This window comes from Terrapene carolina, unplaced genomic scaffold (assembly GCF_002925995.2).
Source record: "Terrapene carolina triunguis isolate 2854851 unplaced genomic scaffold, T_m_triunguis-2.0 Scaffold58, whole genome shotgun sequence".
In the NCBI taxonomy this organism is placed as follows: Eukaryota; Metazoa; Chordata; order Testudines; family Emydidae; genus Terrapene; species Terrapene triunguis.
Window position 1 is genome coordinate 8,919,011 of NW_020664409.1, and position 17,436 is coordinate 8,936,446.

Here is a 17,436-nt window from a genome sequence, read left to right on the forward strand (position 1 = left end):
TCTCTCCCTGTGCCGCAGCAGCCGCACTCGCAGTGGGGCGGCGGGAGGGGAACACACCGGCAACGGAACCTCCTTGGCTCCCGGGCACGTTCTAGAACGCGCAGACGCCGGCTGTCACTGTCACGGAGCCGGCGCTCCGGGATCCCGGCTGCTCAGAGGGGAATCCCCGGCCTCGCCTCCACAACCAATGAATAGACCCTATGCAAATAGGGCAACCCCGCACCGCAGCGGGCCAATGGGAAGCAGGCAGGGTGTCAACAGGGTTGGGCATTGGATGGGAGTGAGGAAGTAGCGGGCCAATAAGAGGGCCAGCCGTACGGGACGTACCTGCCGGGCGGAGCTATGCAAATCTAGTTTGAAAAGCGGGCGGGAAATCCGAGTTTCGCGGGAGGCCCTTGGCGCGTAACCCGTCTCCCTTCCCTTCATTCATTGTCAGCAGCCGCCGCTTCCTGGAGCCATTTTCCAGCCGGCCCCACATAGCGGGAGCGGCCCCGCTTCATCCGCCGCATCTGTCCGTCCCGCCGCTTTCATCCCCCTCTGGGACCCCGCATCCTGCAGCCGGATCCCCCCCGGCACCCGCCGCCCCCAGTATTTTGGGTCGGGCCTCGGCATCGAGGAGGAAAGCAGCCGGGAAGGCCGGGGGGGGGGGGAGGTGTAGAGACTCGGCTACGGGGACAGACCCAGAGGGAAGGATGAGAAGGGGACTCCAGCCGGCGGCCCTAGCAGCGCAGCCACCCGCACCTTCCATGGACTCCCGGGTGACCCCCGCCAGCTTCCCAGCCCACTTCGCCGCTGGCACCTTCATCCAGATCCGCAGCGGCGCGGCGGCAGCGTCCTGTGTCTCCTCCTCCTCCCAGGTTCCCGGTGTCTTTGCCCTCACTGCGGAGGGGGGTCAGCCCGCTGGCGGCTCCCTGTACTGCACCCCGCACGGACCCGCCGGCAGGACGGCGCTGCTGCAGCCAGCACTAGGAGGAGGCGGAGGCCGCCCCCCGGTAATTCCCCCCCATCCCAGGGGGAGGGCGAAGGGGACACTCGGGTTAAGCCCCAGGCAGGGCCCCGCTACTCCCTCTCTAGCCGGGGTCGTGGGGCAGGAAGGCCTGGGACAACACCGTGTTGCAATAAACTTTTGTGTCCCCCCCCTCCAACTCAGGCCCGGTCCAGGCGGTGCCTCCTCCCTGCAGCTGGGGCGGTGGTGCCCTGCCCCGGGTGCAGAGGATAAGGCGGGGGGAGGGGCGGTTGCAGCCTATTCCCCTCTCACTGGCGGGGTTAGCAACCCCCACTGATATTTGTGGCTCCAACAAAGAGCCCGCTGAGGCCGGTGCCAGGCGCTGCAGGGAGTTCGCGGCGCTGGGGCATCCCCCACTCACTGGGGGCGTGCTCAGCGGGGGGCGGCTGTGGCGACCCCTGCTCCCGGGGCTGCGTAGATGCAGGCCCCGCTGCTCCCCTGCCCGTGTCTGGGGAAGCGGGGGGCTCTGCCCAGCTGGTGTCTCTGCTTCACCCCCGGACTCGCCGGTGACGTTTCGCACACGTGCGCGGAGGCCGCGTCTGTGACTGGGAGCCGGGCAGGAGGGAGGGGGCGCTGATCCGAGTGGGGGGAGGGGGACACCCGCTTCCTCCTCCTGCCGCTGGCCTGGGACGGTCCGTGTCCCCCCCCTCACACGCGCGTGCGGCCTCCTCGCCTCCCCGAGGCTGCCCGGGGCGCTGCTGGGCTCGGAAATGCCCCTTCAGCAGGTTAGTGACTGGGCACGCAGGGGCCAACAGCAAGAGCAACCCTCGCTTCTCCCCCGCCCCGTAATGAGGAACCTGGGAGCAGCATCCTCCCCCCACCCCCAATACTAGGGCGGCCCCCGCCTGCCCTTAGGCTCTGGCACTCCCCGAACTGCAGTGACCCGCGCGGGGGGGGGGGCACAATGGGGGGAAATGTTTTAAAAAAAGGTTTTCCCCCCCCCCCCCCCCCCCTTCCTCGTTTTTCCCCCCCTTTTTTGCCCCCCCAGCCCCCCCCCCCCCCAATAGCTTTCTCAGCCTGGGCCTGATCTCCCAGCCCTCTGCCCGCCTCGCGATGGCCCCCTGGAAGTGATTGGTCAGGTTCCTGCTTCAGGCCACTGGGTGCCTGGCCCATTTAATTTTTAAATCACTTCAACTTTGGTAGTTCCAGCTTCATCCCTCTCCCTTGCCTGCTCTAAAGGCAGTTTGCCTCGTTCATAGCTAACCCCCTTTCTGGAGGGAAAGCCGGACCTTGCCCCTGCATTTCTAGTACTTGGGGCTGTCATTTGAGATGCAAGGGGGGAGGGGGGATTTCTGGAGGACTCTGCATAGTCAACTAAAAGTGTGGGAAGGTGAGCGTTGGATGTTTTGGAATAATTAAACACACTGCACCCTCCTTGCTGTCTTGTGAAGCTCTTCCTGGAGGCAAGCCTCACCTGCTTGTTACAACAAAGATGGGTGGTGTAGTTTGGGAGCCAAGATGAAGAAGTTTGGGTAACCTCATAAAGAGGGTCTGCAGTGAGAGAAAAACAGTCTTCTCTGTTTCCATAGATATAAGGGACTTTAGTCCTGCACTGGCTCAACCCAGGCATAAAATGGATGCGCAGGTGCGGTGGTGGTGCAAGTTTAACTAACCTACATGGTTCTGCTAAGGGATTTTAATAGTCCTGGCCCTGCAGGCATTCCAGCACTGGGCCTTGCTTGAGCTGAGACTTCTCTGGCATTGTGTGATGTGGGCAAATGTCCACTAGGGTCTCTAGGATGAGATTACCAAACTCACTTTCTTCACATGGTCTAAAACAGCAGTTCTCAAACTTCATTGCACTGTGATCCCCTCCTGACAACAAAAATTACTACAACATAACCCCAGTGCCCTGTGTTACTCTAGAATAGTTAATATTTTAAATAAAAAAATGCATTACAAGCAGGGCAATTGCCCCATGCCCCGGGGGGGGCGGGGGGCATGAAGCTAAATTGCTCTGGCTAAAATAGTAGTTGAGCCCAGCTCTCCAGGCATGAAATACTGGTGTTTTCAACTAATGTGCACTACCCATGCACGAACTCCATCCCCCAGATCATATCTTGCTTGCCCATATTTTTAAAAGAGTTTTCTATTAGATTTAGTTGTCAGCCGATGTTAAATTTATGAATTTTAAAAGTACAGACTACTGTTATAATTAAAAGAAACACATTCCTTAGATAAGTGAGCACGTGCTTAGTGCTGAGTACTGGCTGACATTGTGGAGAATCTAGAATTTCCAGGGAGGGTGGTCTAGATTTATTTTAATGAGATTTGCAATAAAACCTAAAGGAAATGTGGGTTTTAATGCCATTAACATCAAGATATTCATACTTTGCACTGTGAAATGACCTAGAAACCTTCTTAAATGTTGGTCAAAATGTAGCAGTTTTTTAATTAATAAGCTGTTCAGGTCACTGTCTTTATTGCTACTGCAAACCACAATGAGGACATAAGCTTCCTTTTTATACAATTGTTGCAGGTGTTCATTGCTGACATGGCGATGGAGGTTTCAGGAAGGTGCAGTATAGTCTCATCAAAAGATTATAATGAAAGTCATAGCCTAGATTAAAAAAACAAACTTGATTTGCTGCTGTCGTATTTGTAAGTCTTACTGTAATTTTTAACCCACTAGTTAAGCGTGTGGTATGGTACAGATTGCACTAGAAACAGGATATCCAGTCCAGTGCTTTTGTTTTCCAGCATGACTTTTGTTAAATGAATTCACTCACAGGCATATCTACAAACATGATCACAAGGGAACAATTCTGTGGGACTTTCTACGTTGTTGGGAGAAAGGGGCATGATGTCATGGCCAGTATTAAACTCATACTTGATTAGTATTAAAAGTATTCAAACTTCAGTCTAGAGCAGCATTTCTCAAACTGGGGTCCGCAGGCCCCACTGATCAATTCCTCCCCCTTCCTCCCAGTGCCTCCTGCACGTGGGGGAACAGCTGTTCAGCGGCTTGCAGGAGGTGCTGGGAGGGAAGGGGGCAGAAAGAGGCGGGGAAGAGGAGCAGGGGCAGGAAGAGGTGGGGTGGGGTCTTGGGGGAAGGAGTGGAGTCGGGTGCTTGAGGAGTCCGTGAAAAATTTTAAATCAAAATGGGGGTCCTCGGGTTGCTAAAGTTTGAGATCAGGTGGTCTACAGAGTTCTTATAGTCCCATTTATAAATTTGCCCTGAAGAGTTAACAATGTACTCACCACCCTCAACAAATAGCACAGTTGGTTGTGCCCGGTGGTTCTCTTTCTTAAACCCAGCCCCCGCTACATGGACTTCCCATTACCCGTGCCCTGGGTTATAGAGTAATTGGGGGCTTACAGTATCTAAGCTCTACCAGTATCTACAGCACCACTCTATTGTAGTGGGGCCTGGCTTTTGGAGATGCTGAGCACCCAGTATGCAAATAGATTTAATGGAAGCTGTGGCTGCTCAGCACTTGAAAATCAGGCCTTAGGCCTGGATTTGCACAACTCTTATGGACTGTCAGAGGACAGAAATTAACTCGTATGGTGGCTTAATTCCATAGTTCGTAAAGATTTAAACCTTCAGAAGAAGCTGTTAACTAAGGCTCCTACATTAATAGGGGAGATTATGGCGGGTTGGGGGAGGCATGAGGGAAGTAATTCTTTAACATATGGTCATGCACCCATCTTACAGCTAACATTCTGTCTAAGGCCATCTTCTTATTACTTTCTATATTAGAAAGTCACTTCTACTTGTAAATAACAGTACTGGAGGACTGAACTACCGTTAGAGACAGATGCTCAAAATATTTCCAGTGAAAATAGTGCAAAAATTCTTAGTGCCTTTTCATTGGAATGAGAAACCTTTAAATAGAGGGCCATTTTTTTTTTAGCCATAGAAAATGTTTAAATGGAGACACCACCCACGTGGTAAGTCCCTTTTAAAAGGGGCTAAATCCTCTTAAGAATATTTTGAGAGGACTCCTGTGGCCTTTTGATGACATGAACTCTGGGGAGTCTGGTTCAGCATGCTTCAGAAGGGGGCGGGAGGATTTACATTTCCAAACTCAGTGCATACCACTTCTTTCCCCTTCTTGTAGTTAAGAACACATCTCTTCCCACCCTCAAAAAGTGTGTTAGGAACAAAATGGGACAATTGCTTAATCTTAAGTAGATGCTAGGGAAAGAAAAAGGCCAAATAGGATACACATGGTTGACAGTGAGATGAGGAATAGCAGAAAATGGAAGAAACGCCTAAAAGATGGGCAAGTCACAAAAAGGAACTGGCAGTAAACTAACTGGTAACTTTTTCTTATTAAAAACAAAAACAAAACAAAAACACCCACAAAACGTTGTCCATGGAAGCCATGTATGCAAATCAATCACCATCTTAATATTTCTCTGCCTGACTGTTACTGTTAACATGAAGAAATACTTAATGAAGCAGGTGCATCTAATCTTGAATATTTTTTAAAGGAATTTATACTCAGTTAAGTACTTCAAATATTCTCCCAGGATAGGACTCTGGATTTAAGTGTCAGACCTTTTGCTCTTCCACCCTCAAGAACCCTTTATCTTTGCAACCAGGTTACTTTCCAAAGACGACTGGATGTGGTTCACTTTAGAGCCAGTCTGTGCCTTTCCTTGTTTGACCCCCACTTGCTGATCAAGCAACAAAAGGCACGTTCTTTCTCTTCACTGTGCCCAGGGTTGAGCGTGGGGAAACTTGGAAAAGATGAGGCAGGGGTGGAGGTTGATTGTTCCGAAGTACTGTGCTGATGGACTCTTTAACAATGCTTAGTGAAATGGAGTAAGTCAAAGAAAGGCAGATAAGGTAATACTTAAGCCCTTGGAGCCTCTTGTCCCCAAGAATGTGGAGGGCTTGTGACAGAAGTGAACATATAAGCCCCTTCATATCCTAGCCTATACATCCCACACTACCTAGGTCTTGTCTACAAGGGGGAATTGACTGGCATAACTATAGCATGAATAGCTATGCTGGTCAATTTCCCTGTGCTGCAGACAATTCCTTACCTTACAGTTCATGTACTAGAAAGCTGTCATTTCTGAGTCCTGCAGTCTGAAATCTGCGACCGGGGGGGGGGGGGGGGGTGATGTAAAAACAACTCTGAAATTTGTTAAAGTAAAAGGTGAGTGAGCAGGAATTAATCATGGAAGTTGCCAAACAGTCTTGGAGGCTAGGTCTACACTACAGCGGGGGTCCGACCTAAGATACGCAACTTCAGCTACGTGAATACCGTAGCTGAAGTTGCGTATTTTAGGTCGACTTACCTGGCTGTGAGGACGGGGGAAAGTCGACCGCTGCCGCGCTGCCGCCGCGCTGCCACCTCTTGCCGCGGTGGATTTCCGGAGTCGACGGCAGAGCGATCAGGGATCGATTTTATCGCGTCTTCACTAGACGCGATAAGTCGATCCCAGAAAACCGATTGCCTGCCGCCGGACCCTCCGGTAAGTGTAGACAAGCCCGGAGACTGAAGTCTTCCCCAGAACTGTTATAACCGAGATGGCAGCACTGCATGCCTCCTCAGACATATCTCAGGTTACTACAAGCACTACGGAGGTGGAGCTGCGGTGGTGCAACCATGGCGTTATTGCTGTAGCAAGTATTTATGCACTGGAAGGGGTTTTTCTGTCGCTGTAGTAAATCTATGCCCTCGAGAGGCTATCGCTAGGTGGACGGAAGAATGCTTTAGGTGACCTAGCTGCCTGTATGGTGGGGGTTAGATCAACCTACAGGGTGTGAAATTTTTTATGGCCCTGAGCGATGTAGTTAGGTTAACCTATGTTTTAGGTGTAGACCAGGCCTCAGTTTTGACCTGAAAGGATTACCTTTAGGGTGAGAGGGTGGATCATGCCCTACACCCATACAATGTTTGGCCGTGGTGTTGGTGCACCTGTCTGCTGGTAACTAGACTGAGACTGCCAACTCACTTCACTCATGCTTCTAAGCACCAAGAGATGGTAACAACCAGGGTGGATTTGATTTAATACACTAGTCAGGAAGACTCAATTTAATCATGGATTTCTACATAAAAGTGCTTTCTTGTTGGTTGTTATAATCTTAATACATATTCTTCACAGGTAGAGGAACTTCATTAAAATATTCCCAAACTGGGTCTCTCTTATGGCCTGCTGCCATTATAGGTTTTCCCTTCTAGTGAGAGAATGGTATGGTAGATCTCAAATCAGTGAAGGCTACACTCAGAAGTCTAGACCTCAGTACTTCTGGAATATGCTGTTCAAACAAAAACAACAAGGAGTCTGGTGGCACCTTAAAGACTAACAGATTTATTTGGGCATAAGTTTTCGTGGGTAAAAACCTCACTTCTTCGGATGCATAGAGTGAAAGTTACAGATGCAGGCATTATATACTGACACATGGAGAGCAGGGAGTTACTTTGCAAGTGGAGAACCAGTGTTGACAGGGCCAATTCAATCAGGGTGGATGTAGTCCACTCCCAATAATAGATGAGGAGGTGTCAATTCCAGGAGAGGAAAAGCTGCTTCTGTAATGAGCCAGCCACTCCCAGTCCCTATTCAAACCCAGATTAATGGTGTTAAATTTGCAAATGAATTTTAGTTCTGCTGTTTCTCTTTGAAGTCTGTTTCTGAAGTTTTTTTGTTCAATGATAGTGACTTTTAAATCTGTAATAGAATGACCAGGGAGATTGAAATGTTCACTTACTGGCTTATGTATGTTACCATTCCTGATGTCCGATTTGTGTCCATTTATTCTTTTGCGAAGGGACTGTCCGGTTTGGCCAATGTACATGGCAGACGAGCATTGCTGGCACATGATGGCATATATAACATTAGTGGATGTACAGGTGAATGAGCCCTTGATGGTGTGGCTGATGTGGTTGGGTCCTCTGATGGTGTCGCCAGAGTAGATATGGGGACAGAGTAGGCAACGAGGTTTGCTACAGGGATTGGTTCCTGGGTTGGTGTTTCTGTGGTGTGGTGTGTAGTTGCAGGTGAGTATTTGCTTCAGGTTGGGGGGTTGTCTGTAAGCGAGGACTGGCCTGCCTCCCAAGGTCTGTGAGAGTGAAGGATCATTTTCCAGGATAGGTTGTAGATTGTGGATAATGCGCTGGAGAAGTTTTAGCTGGGGGCTGTATGTGATGGCCAGTGGTGTTCTGTTATTGTCCTTGTTGGGCCTGTCCTGTAGTAGGTGATTTATGGGTACCCGTCTTGCTCTGTCAATCTGTTTCGTCACTTCCCTAGGTGGGTATTGTAGTTTTATGAATGCTTGATAAAGATCTTGTAGGTGTTTGTCTCTGTCTGAGGGGTTGGTGCAAATTCGGTTGTATCTTAGGGCTTGGCTGTAGACAATGGATCGTGTGATGTGTCTTGGATGGAAGCTGGAGGCATCTAGGTACGTAAACAGTTTCACTTTTGTTTCTACTGCCTGTCCCTCCCTTCTCACATTTATCTCCAGACTTCTTTTCCTTGTCCAGATCTATTCTGCCTCCAACAATCTTCTATTCATTGAACTTTTTGAAACTTTGCACTTTGAGAGAGGTAAGGGATTGACTCTGTGTACACAAATTTGCAGAGGGACAATAGGGTTGAGGTCTGTTTTTTCTCACCTCTATATATTAATTTATTTATTTTAAAACATTTTTGCTGTTAAGAAGCATGTTATCTCTGGAGACACAAATCCACAGTTTGAGAAATGCAAAACTAAGCATCTCTGATGGTATCTTCTAGAGACTGAGCACTGAGTCCCATTGGTAGATAGAAAGATTAACCTAAATAATCTATACAGAAGCCCCTGGAGCCCCATAAAATTGGGTCCCTAATCCATGAACTACTGGAACTCATTTACAGAATTTTTCTTAAACATTAAATGAATATATTGTCTCATACTATAGAATTATAATTTATAATCCCTATTCCATGATGACAGATCTTTGAGCTATAATGTATCTTAATTAAAACGATCTTTTGATAGGTTTTTTTCCTCAAAAAGCATTTTATCAAAAAAAGGCCGATTTAAATAAAAAACATCCAATTTTTCTGATATATATTTTAAATCATTGATTTTTATCCACCCTGGTAAAAACTCTGTTTAACGCCATTGTGGGCCAGATTCAAACCAGGACCACATTGGCAAGCAAGCTTGGAGAATAAAAAATGCTCAGATTATCTTCAGTCTTTCGGTGTAGGCGAGCAATGGTGGATTTTGTTGGTGGTTTTTTTTGTTTGTTTTTTGTTAGAATATTGCTAATTTACAACTACAGGTATTCACCATTCATAACTTACAAGGGCGTATGAAATTCTCTAGTGACTGAGGTGGGGACTCAATCAGGGCACCTTCAGGTGTCTTTTCAAGATTTAATCTGATTTGTTGTACGACAAAGTATAAGTCACTTAGGCCCAGACATTTAAGTGTCCACTAGCTTTGATTGTCTCAATTTCTGGATGCCCAACTTGAGGCACTTCTAGGGCCTGATCTTCAGAGAGATGCTATGCATCCACACTTTCCATTAACTTCAGTTGGAATAGTAGATACTTTGGCTCTTGGTATCTTGATTTGGATATCCAAAATTAGCTAACATTTTTTGAAAATGTGGGCCTTGCTCTCTGCCTCCATTTTCACATCTGTAAAATGGGTCTTATACTGTCTTCACACAAGTGTTGCAAGGCTTTATGTTGTGAATCTCTCTCAAATCTTTTAGAACGCAAGTGCAAAATATTTTCAGTAACTGAATTACAGTTTCTCTTGGTAAGAATAGTATCAGTGGTTTATTACATAAGAGGGGTTCATCTTAGTCTTGATTTTTCAGCTTTAACATTGTCTTATTGAGGCGTTACTGGATGTGTGTGTGTATCCAAAAAGTTTTTTGCACTATCCTTCTTAATGTCCTATAAAGGAAAGAGTTTCTCTTGCAAGCAACAATAGGATTTGCTTCCTTGTCATACCTTTATTATTGGTTCAAAGGTCTTTTCTGGTATGTATTGCATAGTTTACAACCAGAAGGAAACAATTTTTAATTTAGCATTGGCAAATTTCCTTTCTGCTTGATGATGTTGGGCCCAGTAAGAGGATCACTAGAAAAGGGGGTGGTGTTGCTTGCTGCTGCTTTGTTTAGGGTTGTTGGAAGCGAGTAGTTTAAGGTTCTGATGCTCTGACCATCACCATAGTATCTGAGTGCTCTCATCTTGCATTAGTAAAATAATGGAACAAAAAATAAGAAAAAAGTATATAGAGAGGGAGTGAATAGAACAATAAGCTTTATTTTTATTTTTGCTTGAGTTAAAAATTTAGTAGCAATTAATGTAAACTCCTTAGAGCAGCGGCTAACTTTGTACAGTGCCTTGCACAATGAGGTCCTTCCTAGTCTGTAATGGCTATGACAAGACAAATATTCAAGTGTCTGGCTTTTTACAATCTGTTCGACCTGAGGCAATCCTGCTCCTTCATATAATCAATCAAGGGGAATATGAAGCTGCTAAACTTCAGGCAAATTATTTTTCTTTTTAATGTGTACTTCAGGTTCATCAAGTAGGTGTGTAATTTTGCAGCTTCATGGTGGTGAGGTGACCTCTAATGCTTTGTCCATATATTGATGAAGGAAGGAAAGGACAGCTGCGTAAAAAATATAGGATAGTGCTTTTTATGAGGGACATCCCGCTACAGTGTGGTCTCGTGACACACATTTATCTGACATTGACTCATAATGGATGCAAGGTCTTAGATATTAAACAAGATGTTCAGTAAAATACTTAACCTATGATTGCTCTATCTTGCGTGTGTTCTAAACAGCCAAAGTGCAGATTGTTTTTGCCATTATTGGGGAGAGGAAATATTTGAGTAAACTTAGAAGAAGCATAACAAAAAAGTGCTGCTTACTCATTGACTCCTTCCCTTGCCATCCAGACAAGACAGTTCTAGTGTATTCTTTGCTCAGGGGCATGTTCCCTGTTAAATTTGTATATGAGAGAGCAGATATTCTAGGAATGGCTCTTGAGTGACCAGAGAACCTTGCAAAGGTCTCTGAAACGTGCTTTGGGAATCAAAAGCTTGAAGTAATTCTTTGTGTCAGTATCATTTAGCACATCTATTAGTTGTAAAGCTATTTTTCCTAATCGGGGCGCTGCAAACTGAATTATAATACCTCGAGCGTTGCCAGCAGCCAAATATTCTCCTCATTTTTTTCTGCTGTAACTTGAATGAAATTGCAACTAGCATGCATATGTACTGGCTTTATTTTGACGTGCCACTGTTGTAGACAGCGTTAGTTTCCCACATTGAGAGAGTCAATTTTTGTCCTGAAGCTCCAAATTTAGCATAATTAATGTTTTCACATACTGGGAATTGACCTTACAGTTACAGCTCTCACTGTTAAACAAAAGCCTACTTTATCTGAAAGTTGTCTTGGTAGAACATGCTACTATTCTTATCAAGACTATTGCAGTGGAGGTTTTTATCCTGGCTTATGGTGGACATAGATATGCTTTGTAGCTTTATAATCTTGCTTAGTAAGTGTGTCGTTCTGGTAAAGAACGACAGTACTTGAATTATACAAAAATAATGCCAGAGATGGCACCCATATTTGTCGTGTATTAGCAGTACTTTATCTCTAGTTACCACACTGAAGGGAAAAAACCTCTTTCAAAACAGAAGGGCTAGGGCAATCAGGCTTATCAGAAACCAGGAATAGTGTTTGGGTGTAAAATCAGCAGAGGAAAGCTTCATCTTCCATGGGAAGACTTTATCAACCCATGCAAAGTAACCCAGTTACCATATACTATATAATAGTGTGATCCCTCATTCCCTTGTTTAATGCCTTTTTATGTGACCCTGGATATGGAGTGAATGCCATTTGGGGAAAGTCTGAGGCTTCACAACTATAAAAGGCACTTTAAAGCAGCGTTTTCTCAAATGTGGCCACCAGGGGCTTTTCTTGTGGCCACAGCCTCCCAGACAGGGGCGGGCGGGGGTTGGGGGGCAGGCAAAGCAGTGCCTCATCCCCAGGGCCACCAGAAGGGGTTGAGCTCTCTTCCCCCTCTGGAGCCACAAAAGCTGGAGGAGCAGGCAGCCAGTGAGTTCCCCACCTTCCCGGGGGTGATGAGGCTTGGGCTTCAGGCTTCACCCCTGAGGCGGTGGGCGGCAGGCTCTGGTCGTGAGACTTTGGGCTCTGGCACTGGACTCCAGCCATGCGGCAGCGGGTGCCGGCTCGTGCTATATAGGGAGTGACAAGTGTGAACATCAAAAGTATTAGTATGCAGAGTAGTTGCTGATGTCAACAGGGCTGTGAAGATAAGCAACAAGGTGACGGGGTAACCCCCCTTCCCACATGTAATGCACTTGACTTGGGGTGATGTGATCTGGGGCTTTTAGTGTCTGGTGTGCAGGAGTCCCTAGTACAATGAGACTAGTTGGAAATCCCCTAAGTCAGTGATTCTTAACTCTTTCCATACTGTCCATACAAGATCTCTGTCCCACTTAGCAATGTGGGAAGGGCAAAGTATTTGTGACCTCCAGGTGTTGAGTACCCCTGCACTGGCAGTTAATTCTGGGATCCTCCCTCTTGATCCATTCCATCTACCTCAGTCAATTGCTGAATGTACAGGAAGCAAGAGCAACCTTAACATGCCAGCTGCACATGCTTTTCCAGAAACTAAACACAGCAAGATCATTCCATGTTCTGAAAGCAAAACCTCTCTTCAGAGCAGAATTCCCCACTGTGAGGTGGTATACAAACAGGGAGCATGTGTGGTGATGTCTGAAATAAGCATTTTCCCTTATTTAGAGAGAGCCCTGCATGCAGGACTTCCAGGATCTCTCTTCTCAGTACTAGACAGGAGAATTGCCAGTAAAGAAAGGTGTCAACACTTCTTTCAGCTTCTTAAAGAACTATATAAGGCAGATCACATTGCCCCCATCCCCCCAGACATCCCAAAGAATGACAAATATAGGGGGGGAAGAGTTGGGGTATCCCTATCTGAAGCCAGGTTCTTCCCTTGACGGCAAAATCAAAGCGAAGCAAGAGCTCCTGCTTTGTTCTCAGGAGGTTGGGGTGGGCGGGAAGGAGAGTATCTTTCTGTGCCACTTTGTCTAGTTTTCTGTTATTTTGCTCTTTCCTTAATCAACTCTTTGATGAAGCTGACTCTATTTTCAGACACTTCTCCCTGCTCCCTGAAAGCTCTCCCTGCCTCAAGGGGGGGTGGGGGGGAGGTTATCCGCAGACAAGGTTCCGTCTGCTGTTGTACTACTGCAGACCTCTTGTGTCTCCTGCCATCCTTCCCAGCTTCTGAAGAACCCACTGGCTTCAGCATTCCTTCATTCTCCTGTTAGAAATATTGCCCCAAAATTCTGCTTGCTCTAGAACTAGCAGTTGAGAGGAAAGGAATTGCTTCAGATGTTTATAGAGGGAGGGTTCTAAACCTCTGTACAGTTAGTAAGTATCCAATTATTTTCAGCTAGCTTGTCGGCTGAACTGTTACATCAGTGTTAGTACCTTGTTGGAATGAAGAAAGTTAACAGCTCTACATTTCTTGAACTTTGCATTTAATGGCCTTGTGAAGGAGTGTACCAGACCCTTTGAAGCCCCTTGCTGGAGGCACTGTGTTCCTATCACACCCCGCCCCAGAAAAGAAGCATTGAAGGTGGGTCCTCCAGGCTGCCTAGAAAGGCTGCATGGAAGCAGCCAATCAGAGCCCAGCCAGCTCAAGTAAACCGCACTGCAGGGCCTGAGCAGATCACTTGGTGGCTGGGCCAGAAGGGTGGAATAGAATCATTATCGTCCCTGATGCAAATCTTGTTGAGGTATCAGGCACACAGGCGTGTCCACAGGGGGCCAGGAAGAGGAAAGTGCAGGATTGTACCTGACCAACTGGAGGCACTGATGAGAGGTGAGTGCACTCTATCATAGGCTTAGTGTAATTGAGTGAAATACAAATCATGGTGTGAAGATCCAAGAAAACATTTCTCCCCCAGCTAGTGGCAGCCTGTTGATGACTGAGGCTGTGCAAGAGAAATGGTCCTACTAAAAAGGATTAGTGGACTAATGTACATCCAACATACCAACCCCTGTTCAGATGCAAGTCTCAGACTCCTACTGTAGTGCTGCTTAACAGGTAAAAAAACGTGTAACCCACTGGTCTGAATCATTTCCTAATTTCTTCCTCAGGTGTTTCCATTTCTATTAGCAGTACTGTCCTTCCACAAGTCACCATAGAACTCCCTTTTTATGTACTTCCTGTGTCTTGTTTGGGTCTCTCTCCACTAGTTATTTCATATTCCCGGGCAGTAGACTGGAGGTCTTTAACATCTGGAAATAAGCCTCAATCCTGAATTGAGAGGGAAAAGTTTCAGGTTTCATAGCCCCCATTTTGTTCAAATTGTAAAACTAAATCTCAGTCTAGTTTGATTAGCAGTGTGGACAGGAGCAGTGGCAGTAGTTGTAAGTGAAGACTGATAAACTGGCAGAGTTGTGTGAGGAAGTTTTAATCCCCACTTTCATGAACATTTAATTAATGTTTCAAGAATCTAAAAGTTCCTTTCATAAAGCATTTTCATCTGGAGATGCAAGTTGCATAACAAATTCAGTGTTAAGATCCTTCTGCATGAAGGGAGGTGTGGAAGCGAGATAATTCTTATCAGATAATTTTAGAGTTGCAATATGGAACTTGTGCTTTAAAGAGCTAGTATAGTGGTTCACATATAAACCAAATGCATTTCCATAGCTTTGATACTGCTGAACCACAGTGGAATCTGGAACCTTAACTACACTACTTGTAGGAAGTTTAACTCCTGCAATTAACCACAATTGTGGTCAGTCTTTGGAAAGGCAGTAAAAAAAGGAAGAAAGGTGGTGGTACTTGATCAGCTTTCCTCCCTTCATTTGTTAGAGTTTATGAGATAGGCAAAACTCTGGCTGTAATAATAGTATGATACTATTAGTGACTACCATTTCAGTGGCCTGGTCTACACTACGACTTTAATTCGGATTTAGCTGCGTTAATCCGAATTAACCCTTCACCCGTCCACACTACAGAGCCAGTTAATTCGAATTAAAGGGCACTTAAAATCGATTTCTGTACTCCACCTCGACGAGCGGAGTAGCGCCTAAATCGATTTTGTTAATTCGAATTAGGGTTAGTGTGGCCGCACACCACCGAATTACTGTGTTTAAATTAATGGGGTAGTGTGGCCGCACACCACCGAATTAATGTGGTTAAAAACCGAATTAATGTGCTTAGTGTGGCCGCGCACAATCGAATTTATACAACCTGTTTCCCAAATTCGAATTATCTAAATTCGGATTAATCCCGTAGTGTAGACATACCCAGTGAAGAGCTATGTATGTATAACAATGAACAACTTGGAATTTAGGGTAGGAACAGTAAGGAATATTGAGGACTTGTATTTAATATTGTTTAAAAATGCCAAAATACTCAAATCCAATTAATAAATAGCTAGATTAGTTGGTAAAATTCAAGTTAAATGTTATTGGATAAATACACATACAAATATGAGGCTACTATGTCTTGGATCCACCAAATCAGAACAAGAGTCCTGCTCAAACCTGTTGATTTAAGGCAGTGCAGCCAGTCCTTTCTCAGATTATATGCCCTGACAACTAAACTTCAACAAGGCCTCCAGTATTGCCAGTACAGTTTTGCACGCATAATTTGTGGGCATGATTTTTGTTCATGCCTGCACCTATTTAAGTACAAGCTACCTGACCAAACCCTCTGTTCAGGTGGTGAGGGATTTCATCTGTGGGATAAATATCACACCTAAACATTGTGCCTGTACTTAATTACAGGCAAACTGCATCTAAAATAATGGAAGCTAAAAATTGTGGGGCCTTAGTGAGTCAGCTTCTGTCCTTGTGCATTCCGAGTTAGACATTAGCAGCTGCTCATACTCAGTAACCCAAGCAGGCAGCTTTTGTGCTATTGCTTGCTAGTTCTTACACGGCCATCTGTTAGGTTTTTGTTACAGTGAACCCCACATGTTTCTGAGATATACTAGTGCCATGCAGTCAATTGGGGTCTTTCTACTACATTCAGAAAGTCATCAAACATCCTGGTCATGTTCATGAGAGAAAAGTACCATGCAGCAACAGCCTGCATCCCTGCACTTGTACCATGCAGCAACAGCCTGCATCCCTGCACCATGAAACTCTCATAATTCTGTTCCAGGAAATCCTTTCCTGCAAAGAAAATCTTATCTGGAGTACAGATCCAGTGAAACACTTGTAGCTAGCCATTTTATTCATCTCTTCTTCCTACCGCAACAAGTATTTAGAAGAGCTGGGTGAAGTTTTTCAGACTAATAGTTTATTCATCCAAAAATGTAGTTTGTCAACCTGAAACTATTAGTGAGTTTGATGTAAATTTGACCAATTGTTTTTGTCCCCAAAAAACTTTTTGGGACTTAAATGCCATTCACAAAATGAGGTGACAGTAGCATCCTAACTTTAGCCTAGTGGTTAGGACACTCCTCTGGTATGTGGGAAACCCAGGTTCAATTCCCCCCCCCATGTGGAGAAAGGATTTGAACTTGAGTTGCCCACATTTCAGGATAGTGCTCTAGTCACTGGGCTATGAGATATTTTGAGACAGGACTATTTGTCTCTCCCATTGAAGCTGTTCCACTATGTATAAAAAATTAGACATTGAAGCAGTGACTTGAACTTGGGTCTCTCACATCCCGTGAGTGTCCTAACCTCCAGACTATAGAGATGCTCTTTCCCTGGCCCAATGACCATTTATAGTCCGTCATAATTCATTAATAGTCATTTCATTCCATTATTGGATAATGCACTCATACAAGTAGAACTTCGATCTGGTGTAAGTTTCTTCCTTTCTCTCTCCCTCTCTCTTTTCAAGAGACGGTATTAAGTGGGCAGATGGGACCATGGACTTTGGGCCAGTGAAATAAATTAATTATACTAGGCTGTTATAAGATTGCCTCCTATTACAACATCAATTATGAAAATCCCTTTAAGTCTGAAAATTACCTTGGGGGGCGGCAGAAGGATGACAATATTTTGCAAGGAAGCCTGCGTATAAAAGTACCATTGTGTAAGACTAATAGAGCCTTTGCTTGTGCTTCAGTCCAGCACATCTATTCTAGACCATGCCAGATGAATCTTTTACAGGGTTCAGTTGTCAGTACCATCCAGGCAGGGACAGAGGACTTTGTGCTAGCTCCATTGTGTCTAACATTTATTGGACATACTAGAGCAAGGGTACATCTCAGGGTGGGTCTAGCTTCCTGTAGACAGTTGGCAAGTTAAACCCATAAACTGATCCTTCATTATGACCATAACTTGGTATTAAAGAGCTCCTGGAACCCCTCTTCAGACCAGTTTGGGTGGTAGTTTTCAGTCCATTGCATATTTACTTCACCTGGAGAGTAGAGAAATAGTAAACCCTGTTGTATAAAGGCCCTATATGTTACTTGTAAGAACACAGCATTATTT

The 17,436-nt window shown here is 45.6% G+C and overlaps 1 protein-coding gene across 3 annotated transcripts in view; it reads left to right on the plus strand.

The window, feature by feature from the left end:
• Nucleotides 1-467: 467 nt before the first annotated feature.
• E2F3 (E2F transcription factor 3) overlaps nucleotides 468-17,436 on the plus strand; it is a 56,629-nt gene continuing 39,660 nt past the window's right edge. For 2 of the 3 annotated variants that reach the window (XM_024217565.3, XM_024217574.3), the window contains exon 1: nucleotides 468-992. In XM_024217565.3, coding sequence (XP_024073333.1) covers nucleotides 693-992 — 300 coding nt within the window. In that variant the 5' untranslated portion in view covers nucleotides 468-692. Of the gene's footprint in view, nucleotides 993-1,639; nucleotides 1,732-17,436 lie in introns of those variants that run through there. The other variant, XM_024217583.3, reaches the window with a different exon arrangement.